Source organism: Mchenga conophoros, linkage group LG19, assembly GCF_057382185.1.
Source record: "Mchenga conophoros isolate Kocher_MC1m ecotype Shallow Benthic linkage group LG19, M_conophoros_male_GT1.1, whole genome shotgun sequence".
NCBI lineage: Eukaryota > Metazoa > Chordata > Actinopteri > Cichliformes > Cichlidae > Mchenga > Mchenga conophoros.
In genome coordinates, this window is record NC_140544.1 from 9,480,201 (window position 1) to 9,494,086 (window position 13,886).

At 46.9% G+C, this 13,886-nt stretch overlaps 1 protein-coding gene across 1 annotated transcript in view; it reads left to right on the plus strand.

The window, feature by feature from the left end:
• Window positions 1-200: 200 nt before the first annotated feature.
• The window catches only part of rin3 (Ras and Rab interactor 3), a 30,523-nt gene continuing 16,837 nt past the window's right edge, over window positions 201-13,886 (plus strand). Inside the window, exons 1-5 of the mRNA XM_085257366.1 lie at window positions 201-601; window positions 9,741-10,245; window positions 11,379-11,493; window positions 11,567-11,639; window positions 11,807-11,898. Coding sequence (XP_085113492.1) covers window positions 567-601; window positions 9,741-10,245; window positions 11,379-11,493; window positions 11,567-11,639; window positions 11,807-11,898 — 820 coding nt within the window. The 5' untranslated portion in view covers window positions 201-566. The remainder of the gene's footprint in view (window positions 602-9,740; window positions 10,246-11,378; window positions 11,494-11,566; window positions 11,640-11,806; window positions 11,899-13,886) is intronic.

Consider the following 13,886-nt stretch of genomic DNA (forward strand, 5'->3'; position numbering starts at 1 on the left):
GTTTCTATTGTAAATGTGAGCAGGGAGTAGGAGGAGGAAGAGGAGGAGGAGGAGAACGGGGTCAACAACCCAAAAAAAAACAAAACAGTGACGCCTGCAGGAAACATGAAGTCCAGCATTCCAGAGTTTGAGCGGAGAGCATCTGGAAAAGTTTAAAAGTAGAGAGGGGAGGGGAGAAGGGACGTGGAGGAGGCAGGGTTGTGTTTCCAAAAGATGTAAAAATGCAGAAATTCAAAGGTCTGATTGAGCAGCCGAGTTGAGAAAGAGCAGGATCAGCTGCAGAGCGCTGAAGCAAAGAGAGTGTGTCACAAGCTAAGAAGAGGCAGAGCAGGGGAAGTCTGACCAAAGTGCTCGGCCTCTTCCTGCCTCACGAACGGCTCAGGAAGTCGAGGCTTAAACACAGGGGAGGGCCGACACAGGAACACATTTTCCCCTTTGCCTTGTAGTTTCTCCTTATTCAGGCCTGCTCAGATCAACAGGAGGAGGAAAGAAGGGGGCAAAGAGGAGGCGGGGTTTTCGATGGAGCTGAGAGAGACGGAGCAGTCAAACAGTCAGTCGCCGCCGTTATGATGGAGGCCAGCGTCGTTCCCCAGGACGCAGGGTGAGTCTAATGGGGGTCTGCGATGATATGTACGGGTGGAAAAAGCAGCGAGAGGCATTTTTGAGTGAGGGGTAAGGGGGATGGTGCTGCGGTTTCAGAGTGGAGGAGGGAGTCGGGGGTCGAAAGTCAGACAGGAAAAACAGATGTGATGACTCACTCGCTCATATTTAGGTCAGTGTCCTCCCAGAGCGGGGAAAATCCTGATTCTGTGCAGGATTGGAGTCTGTTTCCATACTTCCAGGGGAGAGTTAGAGAGGCCTGAGTTGATGTGAAGTGCTCCAAAAAGGCGCATTGACTGTTATCACATCTGAATGTCAGCTTAATGCTTCAGGATTTAACTTAAATGAAAAAGTCTTCAGTAGTGAGCGTAAGGACAAAAACCTTCCCTCATGGAGCATTTCTGAGGTTTACTGAGAGGAACGATTATTGCTTGATTATTGAACGATTATTGCTCCTATTCCCGATTCTAAATTGGCTTGCTTAATTTGTCAAAGAATCAAAGACTTTGTGTAAACGATGGAAGTCGAAAGCACCAAAAGCTGCAGTTCTTCTAACGCCCACTAGAGGCTCCAGCAGAGGCTCCCGAGATAAAACGTCCAACTTTACAGCAGAAAGAAAGAAAAACTGTTTTGATCTCTTCCTTCCTATTTGACTTGTATGAAGGCTTAAAGTTTGCATTATTGGGGGTGTGGCCTCTTTGACTGACAGGTGGATGGTGACACAGGTGGCTGCAGCTGCTAGCGGTCTGCTAACTAGACCTCGCAACGTGTTTGTGCTGTTGGAGCATTTTTAATGACATCATCTGACCAATAATATGGCTGCTGTGAGGTTACTGTACTAACAGACCGTCCCCAAAGGCGGAGCTCCAGGTGTGGTGCACAGTGAAGTTCTAGGGTTTTGATTGGATGTTGTAGAGCACTAAATAGTAATCAGTCTGTGTGATGGTCTCATACAGTCTACAATCATGGCAGCCAGCACTCCCCCCTCGTTTCTAAAGATGATTTTTCAAACTGAGGAGTCCAAAAACAACGGCTGGCTATGTCCATCTTTTATATACAGGCTATGTTTAAACCCGCATTCTGTGTAATGTCCAGCAGGGGGCGACTTCTCTGGCTGTGAAAAGAAGTCATTGTAAATGAGTGTCCTGCTCTGTGGCATTCGTTTCTCACTCAGCTCGCCTGTGTCCAAATCACTACTAGGGCTGGGCCATATTATACCGTTCACGGTAATACCGGTATAATGTTAGGCAATGATAGGAAAATGAAATATCGCGATAGAATGGGAGTAAAACGCACATGCGCAGTGCCTTTGTTTTCATACGCACATGGCCGATTGTTGAGTGAAACAGATGAACCAGAATTGGTTTGTAAAAATGGTGCAACTTCCGTGATGTGGAACTGGTTTGGTGTTTGTCCGTCAGATACACAACAAAGCACATTTTTTGCAGAACATGCAAGCGGCCGTTGTTATTGTCGTATTTGTCGGACTAATATGCTCTTAAATCTGGGAGTAATCTGGGTCCTAAACTCCGTAAACTTCAGGTCAAACAACACTGCAGCATCACTTAGAGTTAAAAACTGTCTAAATTCTTTCATCTTTAATAAAACGATCAGCATTGCTGCTTTACCAGGTGTAACTATAAAGTTTAACTTCCAGGCATCCATGAAAACAAAAGTTATTACATTTAACGGAGTTAGAAGTTAGCAGGAAGCTAGCGGAAGTTAGCTCGCTAGTTTCGCTAGTTACCTAAGCATGATATTGCATGTTCTGACGGAGAGATTTCTGAAAAAAATCAAACGTACAGCTCTGCTATCACTTCCAACATAAATGAAGACAGGAAACTAAACAGCAGTGACGTTTGTAGGGTTACTGAAGTTGGGCTAGCTGGTATATAATGATGTGCTACGTGATCGCTAGCGACACAGCTATGTTAGCATAACATAAACAGTGAAGCTGGAGGACGAACACTAACACTTTTCCACTTATAAAAGTTAACGTGAAGGTTCTTCATGGTTAGAGACAAATGCAATCGCATGGCAGGATGCTGTAAACGGACCAAACTTCAGTCAGGAGAACAACTGAGATAATCCATCCACAATACGAGGTTAGTCATTAATATACTGCAACAACATGGGAATAGAGCAGCTGCCAGAGAATTCAACATTAATGAAACAATGGTACAGAAGTGGAGGAAGCAAGAAGAATGAGTTTAATAAAGTTTGATTTATCTGACTGCTTTGTTTCGCTTAATGTGCCTTATAATCCTGTGCACCTTATGGTCCGAAAAATACGTACTGCACACTGGAGTTTAATGTTGCAAAGCACCTCTTTTTAACCATATAACCATATTATACGTGGTTATGCTCAGGATATGTCAGCCCATTTCTACTGGAAATGCCTTTTGGTTAAACTTTCAGCAAGGAATTTGCATTTGCACTGTTACATTTTTATAAAGCTTTAATGTACATAAAAACCAGCTTCTTAAGTGAAAATAAATGGAAGGTTGTCTTTTTGCGCTAGTAATGTTGTGGAGTTGTATTTTGTCTCGCATCAATTATATCGTCGGTTATATCGTTATTGCAAATTTTCAAATATATATCGTGATAAATATTTTTGGCCATATCGCCCTGCTCTAATCACTACGTTATCGAGGCCGCAGGGCGGCAGGGAGCGCGAGTGTTGTTGTGCTGAAGGCTCAGTCACCGCAGAGTCAGCGGCGGGTGAAGTATTGTGCTGCTTTACTACGCTGCAGTATCACTTCTTCATTTAAAACTCCTCGGGGATAAAAGGCCCAGATAACTCATGTATGAGATGTAAAAGTGGATGCTTACACATCACAGGACTGTTACTGAAACCTGCAGAGCTCACATGTGACTGCTTCATTTCAGCAAAAACTGCAGTGGAGTAAAAACTGATGCAGTAACTGTAAAAGTCTAAGTCCACCCGTCCATCCTCTCCTTACGTTGGTCGTGGGGGCAGCAGGGGGCTCCCTCTGGGGCACAGACCTCTTTTGCTGCTTTTCTTGTCTTCGTGTTTTTGGTCAGTGAAACAATCTATAAGGCCTGACCTGCAGTGACAGGCTGCTGTCAGACCTACACCATCACCTGCACGTCCATATCTTTAAACAAGCATAAATAACCAACACAGCGTTTAGCTGTGAGTTTATAAGTGAGTTATAGTTTCTTCTTTCTTGGCATTTGATCCGTCTGCGGCTGCAGGAGCAGGTCACAGATGCCTGTCATCGTCTTCACAAGCTTTTATTATTTATGTACGGGCCGGTCCTTATTAGCACAAACTACACCAACACTCTCATGCAGCTCAGGGGTCAGTGCCCTGCTCAAGGATACTTCAGCACGCAGACTGGAGGAGCCAGGGATCGAACTACCGCCCCACCCGTTTACTCATTGACAGACTTTAGTGGTCGAACACTTTTCAGCCTGATGATCCTGAGGCAGCACATGTGAACCAGCCTAACAACCATGAAAGACAGGAAGTATCAGAGGCCGCCCTGCTGGCTGTGAAGCGTTGCGCAGGAAGTGACAACCTTCCCGTGCAGTCAGGCTGAGTTCAGCGTGTCCAGCTCAGACAGCACAGACACTCCGATACAGGTGCCGATGGAGTCCTGCTTGGTGGTGTTTAATCGTCCAACATCTGACGACCGGATGTTGGCGTGGAGCGCCACACGGACACCCTCACCCCCGTGATCGCTTTCGTGTTGCTACGCCCCCCAAATGTTCCTCCTTTGAACAGGTTGAGCACAGATCGGTACCGTAACCATTCCACTTGTATGACATCACCACCCAGACTGCATTGCAACGTGAACCACAGCAAAGCACGAGTGAAGGCACTGCTTCATGTTTAATAGAGTCAGAGCAGACCGAGCGTGGACTTTAAACCTGTGTCAGGTAAAGACGCACCTCAGCGACGTGATGGGTGTAGGCCGTTTCTAACGTCTCCTCCGCTGGAATCAAAGGTGGAGTAAATGTGCGTGCGTGGTGTTTCCATGCAGCTCAGCAAACATGAATCAAACACAGGATGTCTGCTTCTGGTCACAGCTTGAAAATTCAGCTGACTGAACGATTTATTGTGCAGCCTGTCTTCCTGTGAGCAGACGGGCACTTATGGCCGTTGGACTGGGATCGGTTAGTCACATGATTTCATCAGCCTGAAATCCACTGAAGACACGTCTCAGTGGAATCAACTGGCTCTTTTTGTAAGAACAGCTGAGAGCAGTGGCGTGTCTAGAAAATTTTTGTTGGGGGGGCCAGGTAGGGGCACAGATTTGGAGAAGGGTGGCAGATTTAATTGGCAGATAATGTTTAAAAAAAAAATTCTACCAACCCTTAACCATAATTCAATAATCCTATAAACCTAATAACCAAATGCACTTTTAACTCTTATTAGAATGAGATTTTAACCACTACGGTGCAAAGTTTTTAGATACTGCGTTGATAAAGTACAAGAGATACAATCAGTGCTTTGTCAGTGCTTACTCAGCATTCAAGGACAGCAATATTTGCATAGTATTTTTACTGACATATAGTGCACATATGTTTTGGGCAAAAACATTTTTGAAAATTAAAATACGAACATTTGTAACAAACAATTGACAAATTAGCCAATGCCAATGCAAAACTTTATCTGCCTGTTAAAAAAAGAAGATAATCTTCTCACAAACTGGTGTTTGATTTTGAAACAGGAAAAAAGTGGGGAAACAAATGAAAAGACTAACATTTGAATAAAACCTGAAAGCAAGTAAATACTTTCTATGCTGCCTTATGGTAAACTTTGGTAATATTGATAAAGAACAACACTGGCTGATGATAAAATACAGTCAGCTGGCATGGTGACACTGCCAGTATTAACCTGCAGGGCTGGACTGGGACAAAAAAATTGGGCATTTTTACTACAGACCGGCCCACCAGGTATTAAAGCCATAAAGCCTTTGAATGAAAACAAATGCTGTTGTGACAGTGATGTACAGTCTTGTTGGTATATGTATGATTTCTATACATTTTACGTCAGATAAAAACTTTGGTTGTAAGATTTAGATAATTATTTAATAAAAACTAGGTATTTTAAATGAGAATAAGAAAGAAAAGTATTTCTTTGTGCCCCCCTTTCCCTGTTAATGCCCTACCTGGCCCCCTGGCAAAACTTTGCTAGACCCGCCCCTGCACAGTTACCAGCTGTCAGCTACATAAAAAAGGATCCTGGTGTTATTTATCTCTCAGAAACAGTTCATAATTTCAACTCATTCATGTCACCTAAAAGGTAAACCTGTTTCTCCATCACCTGTTCAGCTCTGATGGTTCAGTAAGGACATCTCCTGGTTTCATCTTCATGTTTCCCTCTCACCACATATCTAAACAGACATCATGACCAGCAGCTTTACAGCTGTGGCTCCAGCAAACATCAGCTGATACTAGAAATTAATATTAAATACATTCTAACAACAGCTGATCAAGCTTAAACGTGCTGCTGTTGTTTAGCGCAATATCCGCTGGTTTCCTCTTTCTGGCGCAAAGTGGGCGATAAACAAACAAGAGAGAAAAGCCGATCAGCTGATCATTGATCAGTTTCATGATTGAAGTAGCAACAGGAGAGGGAGGGGAGAGAATGAGAGAAGAAGAGGCAGCTGTGCAGCGTAAGGACAGAATAAATCCAGCTTTGTGTCTTTTTTCCATTCTAGCTAAAGTCCGGGACAAACTGCGTCTCTTCTCAGCTCAATATGAAACACGTAATATTTTCTCTGAATGAGGGACCATTCCATTTTTTAAGGAGCCGTTGGCAACTCTACTAACTAACCTTATGAATAAAATAAAGTTCACTATCAGTAACATCATAGCACCCACCCAGCTGTATAAAAACTCCGTCAAACTGGCTAGAACGCAGTATGAGTTATTGCAACTGACAGTAAAAAGTCAGCAACATGAAAATAAACTCCACCTAAACTTGGTTTATATCTGACCCAGATAGACTGCAGGTCATAACTTCTTACCTGAAGTTCAGTTCACCTGACACTCGGACTGGCGGCTGCTTCGGGTCTCTCCTCCTGCCTCCCCTTCCCTCATCCACCTGTTGCCTCTGTGGAAGCCCCGTCATAGCCACCACCAAACAACGGAGTTATTTCTACACATCGACCTGCATCTGGCCAATCCACCACCTCTCATTGTTCATGCCATTACAAAAAAAATAAAAAATAAGTCACTGGGGATATGCCCGGTATGCCCGATGGCCAGTCCAGCTATGTTAACCTGCAACCAAATCTGCAGCTCCATACAGCAATGTTACGACTTAGATTATATCTTATAACTCATAACTCTTATGTTAGCTGCCCTCAGTAGCATACTGTCTGAAATATTCCACAGCTGCAATAATTCTTTAAGTGTTATTTTTTCCTTGGTATTCTAATTTCACCGAAGTTTACTAAACTCAACAAACTTAATATTACTTACCGGGACATTTATTCTGTCCTCATTTTCTTTCACCGAAAAATTGTTTCCTGCAGTGCCGTCTTTCGCGCTTGGCTCTCCTACCTTTGCTAACGTGATGAGCATAGCGCAGAAGCCGATGCTGCATTCACTTACACTCGGATATCTGAGCTTCACTGTGAAAACATAATCGGACATTTGATATTTGATTGAATTTTATTGTTTTGCCTTTGGGGTGGCACCTGGGGTGGCCAGTCTGGTTTGGGGGGTGGCCTGTGCCCCCCCCCCCAGGCCACCCCGCTGGACACGCCATTGGCTGAGAGACGGATGGCACCGAAGCCCCGGCAGCTCCTTTTAGACGCCGTCCCTTTTCCTGGAGACAGTTAAGTGACGCAATCTCTCCACTGTGTCCCGGCTTTCCCCGAGATTCCCAAAGGAACGTAGGTCGGCCGCTACATCACCTGCATGCTGTGCACGATCACAGACCGGTTCAGGGTCCACAACCCTAAAGACACTTTCATCCACGCTGCACCTCCATGAGCTCGTCCTCAAGTGACACTTGGGCACCAAACAGGTCTAATTAAAGACCACCCCCGTGTGTAACAGCTGCTTTAAACACAAACACGAGGAGCTCAAGAACAACACCTTACGTCACTCTGCTGTCAGCAATCTGCTGTAATTTACAATCACCGGCACTCTTTGCGTTGCAGAGGGAGAAGTGAGCAGAGGAAGCCATAAAGCAAACATATTAACGCTCGCTGATGGCGCCACTCTCAGCTGAGAGCCTTTGTTATCTACGGGCCACAAACAGCACTTCAAACTTAGCTACAGAGACAAACGTAAGTTAGCATGACCGTGCTGTAACATACTGCTAGCAAGTACTCGTCTATTTAAAGCCAAACCACCAGACCACTGATAAGGCAGAGGTAACTCAGACTGCAGCAAAGGTAAATAAAGGCTGCAGCCTGCAGCGTGCAGGTGCATGCTGGGATTTTAATAGAACAACACAGGAGGCCCCGACTGATGGGGGGAGGGGGGAAGGGTCCAGGTGACCCTGACCCCTCAGGGGGTCAACGACAGGAAACAGATCTTCTTCTTATATGTGGCGAACTGCAAGAGGAACAACACAAGTGTTGTGAAAGTGTTTCTTTTCATGTTTTTTGGTGTCATCTGGACCGCTGAGTGAGTCACCTGTCAGGTAGCAACACACACACCTGGAAACCCAACGTCCACCTGTCCGGCACCTGTCGGACTCACCTGGCAGGTAAAGCCGGGTAGATGCAAACACTGCAGGCGGGCCGTGCATTCACCTCACAACACGATCAGAAGAACTGATGGAAACGATGTGCAGCCATCAGTGGCGGACTACCTTCAACACCAACCTGCTATTTTGTTCTCTGTTTGGTAACCACAGGACTAGACGAACTGACCACAGACTTCCTCTAACAGCATTGCGCTATTAACTCACTGTGTTCACCAGGTGATGATGAGGAGCAGCTCACTGACACACAGACACACGGCGCCCTGCTGCCCGTGTGTCAGGCTGGGGGAGGAGACGTCTCAAACACGCCTGTGCTCCTGCTGGACCAGCTTTTACCATTTCATAGCCTTAAAAAGCCAAACTGGTGACCCCGTGACCCCTAGAGGCCATGCTGTAATGTCAGATGATGTAATGTAAATAAATCACTTGCCCTGACAAACCCCAGAGACCGCTCTCATCAGCTGCTGTTGTCCTGTGCTCCGGTTTCTGATGCACCGCTAACATCTGTGTGGTTTCCAGGCTGCTGCGAGCGAGGAGCTCTGAGCGCTGCAGCCGCGGCGAGTGAAGAAGACTTAGATTCAATTAGTCTTTATCGTCTCTCTAAGGCTTAAACGCCTCAGCTGAAGCAACGGGATCTCATTTTCAGCTTTCTGAGGATGCTTCACCTCTCACCTGATGAGCTCTAGCATCCTTCTGTGGTTGGCACCTCGGAGGCGGACCTGAAACTCACCACGCGACGCACAAAGACTTCACACCTTAGGTCACATGACTCAGACAACAACACACCCCGGGCCTTGACAGGCACAGGATGAGTCAGTGATACCACGACCTTGACATCAGACTTCACCTCCTAACATCCACCTGGTCACCAGCACAGCTTGCGTTAGCATCCATCCATGTTCCAGCCCTCGCTCATGCAGGGAGACCCTACCTGGGGTAAACTGGCCTCAACAACATACCTGCAGGGTCCCTCAGGTGTCTTTATCACCACCTTAAATCAACCACGGCAGACACAAAGTGCTGCACACGACACTGAAAAAATAAAACAATTATAATACAAATGAAACCAGACTCAGGAGCTGGTCACGTGACCTGGGAGCTCCGTCAGGGATCACAGAGGGGCGGTAGGAGTCGTCCCAGCAGCAGCACGTGGCGCTCGGTGATAGTTCAGCTCGTGTTTGAGGCCCGCTCCGCCGTCTGGATGCTTTCTGAGTCGGCTGCACTGGTGTTAAGTCAGATGTTTAACTCCGCCCCTTTGAAGCCGGCGATGATGCCAGCCATTATGAAATCTGCAGCAGCAGCAGGTGTGTTTTAAAAGGCGGGGCCTGGGCCCAGCGGGTGGGCCATCCTCTCAGTGTGGTTAAAGTCCGAGCAGCTGATCACAGGAAACATCACCGGCCAGCTGTCAATCTGTTTATTGACCTTTGACCTTTTCTCTTTGCAGCCCTGTGACAGGACCACTTGACCCGCCCCCCCCCCTGCCTCCGCCCTCGCTGCCCTCCCACCCGCCGCCCCGGCCATGTCGGCCCAAACCTCCACCTTCTGCAGTCAGGAACTCCCATCTCCCCTCTCGACCTCCTCTGCCTCCAGCCACCCCTCCGTCCCTCCCTCCCCCTCTCCCTCCGGTCCACGCACCTCCTCCCTTATCTTTGCCTCCCCCTCTCTCACCTTCCCCTGTCCCCACTCCTGCTCCTCCCCTGCTGTCCTCTGTCTCCTCTGATCTGACGCCCACTTTCTCTCCTCCCCCTCTTCCTGCTCCTTTATCTCCTACACTCCCACCCCCCTCCTCTTCTTCCTCCCCCCCTCCCACCCCTGTGTTCCCACCAGCCTCACCGGCTCCTCCGGTGCTGAGCTCGGTGGACCGGCTGGTCGGGAGCACCTCCGTGTGGCGGCCCGAAGGACTCAGCCGAGAGCAAACCGCCAGGATACTGGAGGAGGAGCCAGCCGGGGTGAGACACACACACACACACACACACACACACACACACACACACACACACACACACACGTATCCCCTCTATAATGGGCCCTATTTACAGGGTAAATATCCTTTACTCTGATGGAAATACGTCATCATCTCCTTTTTTCGTTTACCTGTAGACGCGTGCATGCACAGAAAGTTTGAATCAACAGCAGAAATGTGAAACATGTTTAACAGGTTTAAAGCTGTTAAAACGCAGAAACGAGGGCCTGATATCAGACACCATCACAAAGTCTTTACCTCTGACTCACATCTGGAAACCAAACAAACCTACGAAGAGCAATTTACGTCTTCACGCGTGGCGACTCAGCAGGAAGTCATTGTTGTGTTAGAGCTGGGAATAATGACACTGAAGTGGTGACTGCTCCCTGATTTTCCTCTTCCCTTTAATAAATAAAGACATTTACATCACAGACTGATGCAGAAAATCTGCAGACGGGTTCAAAACTTCACCAAATGAAGGAAATGAAGTTTCTGGTGTTGCTGGAGGAACCTCGGAGATCCCCTCTGACATGAACATACAGCCAACCCATCTCATTTCCTGCTCGACCAGCTCTGATTTGCATTTAGCTTTTGTGCTGGATTGAGCAAATATGACGGGTTACAGGAGCCAGGCTCTGATCATAACTCACAAATCATTTGGTTATATGGACCTTTCTTCATTTTCCACACCTGCGTCAGTGTGTGAATGTGTGGATGACTGAATGTAGTGTAAAGCGCTATACAAATGCAGGCCATTTACCATTTTCCATCTTTCATTCACTTGAAAGCTACCGTTTCACAGTAGAGATAACATCTAATATCTATTATAAACATATTTAATAATTAGCATATATCAAATAGCAAATCTGAGCAGTGGAGCAGAAGATTGTGTGGTTGGTTTGAGATGGAATGACTTCACATCCAGGTGAATCACAGCTGCATGTTTGTTTTTATGGGACCTGTTAAATTTGTGAGACGCTGACATGTGAGAGCGTCCTCAGACTTGTGCTGACGCTCGCGCTGTGAGTCATACAGCTGTGCGCTTCTAAAAGAGGAGGCAGCTTCTTATTGTACATCACATGACCTCAGACTCAAAACCACACTCGCTGGTGTCTGCAGGCTTTCCTGGTGCGCAGCACAGAGGACAACGACGTCGCGACGCTATCGGTACGGCTGCCTGACGAGCAGGGGGCGCCGCTCGTACGCGACATGAAGATCCAACAACACAAGACGTGTAGGTGCTGCTTCAGAAAGTACACACATTCACACAAAGGAGGAAGCCATTCATTCTTCTCTGTCTCCCCCAGTCGTCCACTTGGAGGGCTCCTCTCTGGTCTTTGATGACATCTTCAAACTCATCTCCTTCTACTTCCACAGCAGGTAACACAAACACACCTGCAGCAGCACGCAGGACATCGCATAACACACACACTGTAAAAACAAGCCTGCGGTGCTCGCAGTATCCACACACTCACATTCACATACATGTGCACACTCTTTCAATACCTGCTTCATTCAACCTTCTCCCAACTCGATCCAAAAATCAGGGACATCCTGGCCGTCCCGCTGAGGTCACCCACGGCCATTACCACGGCAACTAAGAGAGAGGAGCTGGAGAGCATTGCTGCTATGGGTGCAGGTAAAATAATTAACTCATCAGGTTATTAAAGTTGTCAAATTATCACTGAGGCAAACATCAGCATTCACCATACAGTGTAAATTTATGCTATGTCTTCTGATGATGCTGCCTAAGGGAAGCATGTATAATGTAAACAGAATTGGTCCTAGCACTGAACCCTGTGGAACTCCATAATTAACCTCAGTGTGTGAAGAGGACTCTCCATTTACATGAACAAATTGGAGTCTATTAGATAGATATGATACAAACCACTGCAGTGCAGTACCTGTAATACCTACAGCATGTTCTAATCGCTCTAATAGGATATTATGGTCGACAGTATCGAATGCTGCACTGAGGTCTAGCAGGACAAGCACAGAGATGAGTCCACTGTCAGAGGCCATAAGAAGATCATTTGTAACCTTCACTAAAGCTGTTTCTGTGCTGTGATGAGCTCTGAAACCTGACTGAAACTCTTCAAATAAGTCTGTGAAGGTTCTCAGTCATCCAGGTCATTGTAGTCAAAGGAGCTTGCAAAGAAAAGCGTCTGGACTTCTATAAGTTGCTTGAAGACGTTTCACCTCTCATCCGAGAAGCTTCTTCAGTTCTAAGGTCAAATGGTGGAGAGTCCCAGATATAAACCTAGTGGGAGTGACCCCCCACAGAGGGACAAAAGGACCCCCTGATGATCCTCTAATCGCCTGAGCCAAGGTGTGAAACTGGGCGTGGGTCCCAATCAGCCAGAGTTTCGGGTGAGCTCATTGCGAAACCTGGCCCCACCTTATCATGCGAATTCCTGAGGTCAGATGGCCCAGGATGTGAGTGGGCGTTAAGGCGTCTGGGAAGGGATCTCAAAACTGGATTATAGATGGCAGAGAGTTGGTGTCGTAAACCCCCGCCTCTGTTCAAAGATGGTCGCTCACAGTGGACATAGATGGCTTCTTTCACTCCTCTTTCAAACCATCTGTCCTCTCTGTCCAAAATGTGAACATTGGTATCCTCGAAAGAGTGTCCTTTATCCTTAAGATGCAGATGGACTGCTGAGTCTTGTCCTGTGGAGGTGGCTCTTCTGTGTTGTGCCATGCGCTTGTGAAGTGGCTGTTTGGTCTCTCCAATGTCTTTTCTGTGCCTCTTTGCTGACTTTAAAGTCAGCAAAGACTGTGCCTCTTTGCTGACTTTAAAGTCAGCAAAGAGGCACAGAAAAGAAGACCAGACACCAGCGAGGGAAGATAAGAAGGACAGACGCAACAACATTGTCATCCCCTATGTAGCCGGTGTATTAGAGAAACTCAGGAGAGTTTTCTCCAAGCATGACATCCCGGTGCATTTCAGACCCAGCAACACGCTCAGACAGAAACTGGTTCACCCGAAAGACAAAACGCCAAAACACAAACTTAACAATGTGGTGTATGCTGTACAGTGCAGCGAGGAATGCCCAGACCTCTACATTGGAGAGACCAAACAGCCACTTCACAAGCGCATGGCACAACATAGAAGAGCCACCTCCACAGGACAAGACTCAGCAGTCCATCTGCATCTAAAGGATAAAGGTCACTCTTTCGAGGATGCCAATGTTCACATTTTGGACAGAGAGGACAGATGGTTTGAAAGAGGAGTGAAAGAAGCCATCTATGTCCACTGTGAGCGACCATCTTTGAACAGAGGCGGGGGTTTACGACACCAACTCTCTGCCATCTATAATCCAGTTTTGAGTTCCCTTCCCAGACGCCTTAACGCCCACTCACATCCTGGGCCATCTGACCTCAGGAATTCGCATGATAAGGTGGGGCCAGGTTTCACAATGAGCTCACCCGAAACTCTGGCTGATTGGGACCCACGCCCAGTTTCACACCTTGGCTCAGGCGATTAGAGGATCATCAGGGGGTCCTTTTGTCCCTCTGTGGGGGGTCACTCCCACTAGGTTTATATCTGGGACTCTCCACCATTTGACCTTAGAACTGAAGAAGCTTCTCGGATGAGAGGTGAAACGTCTTCAAGCAACTTATAGA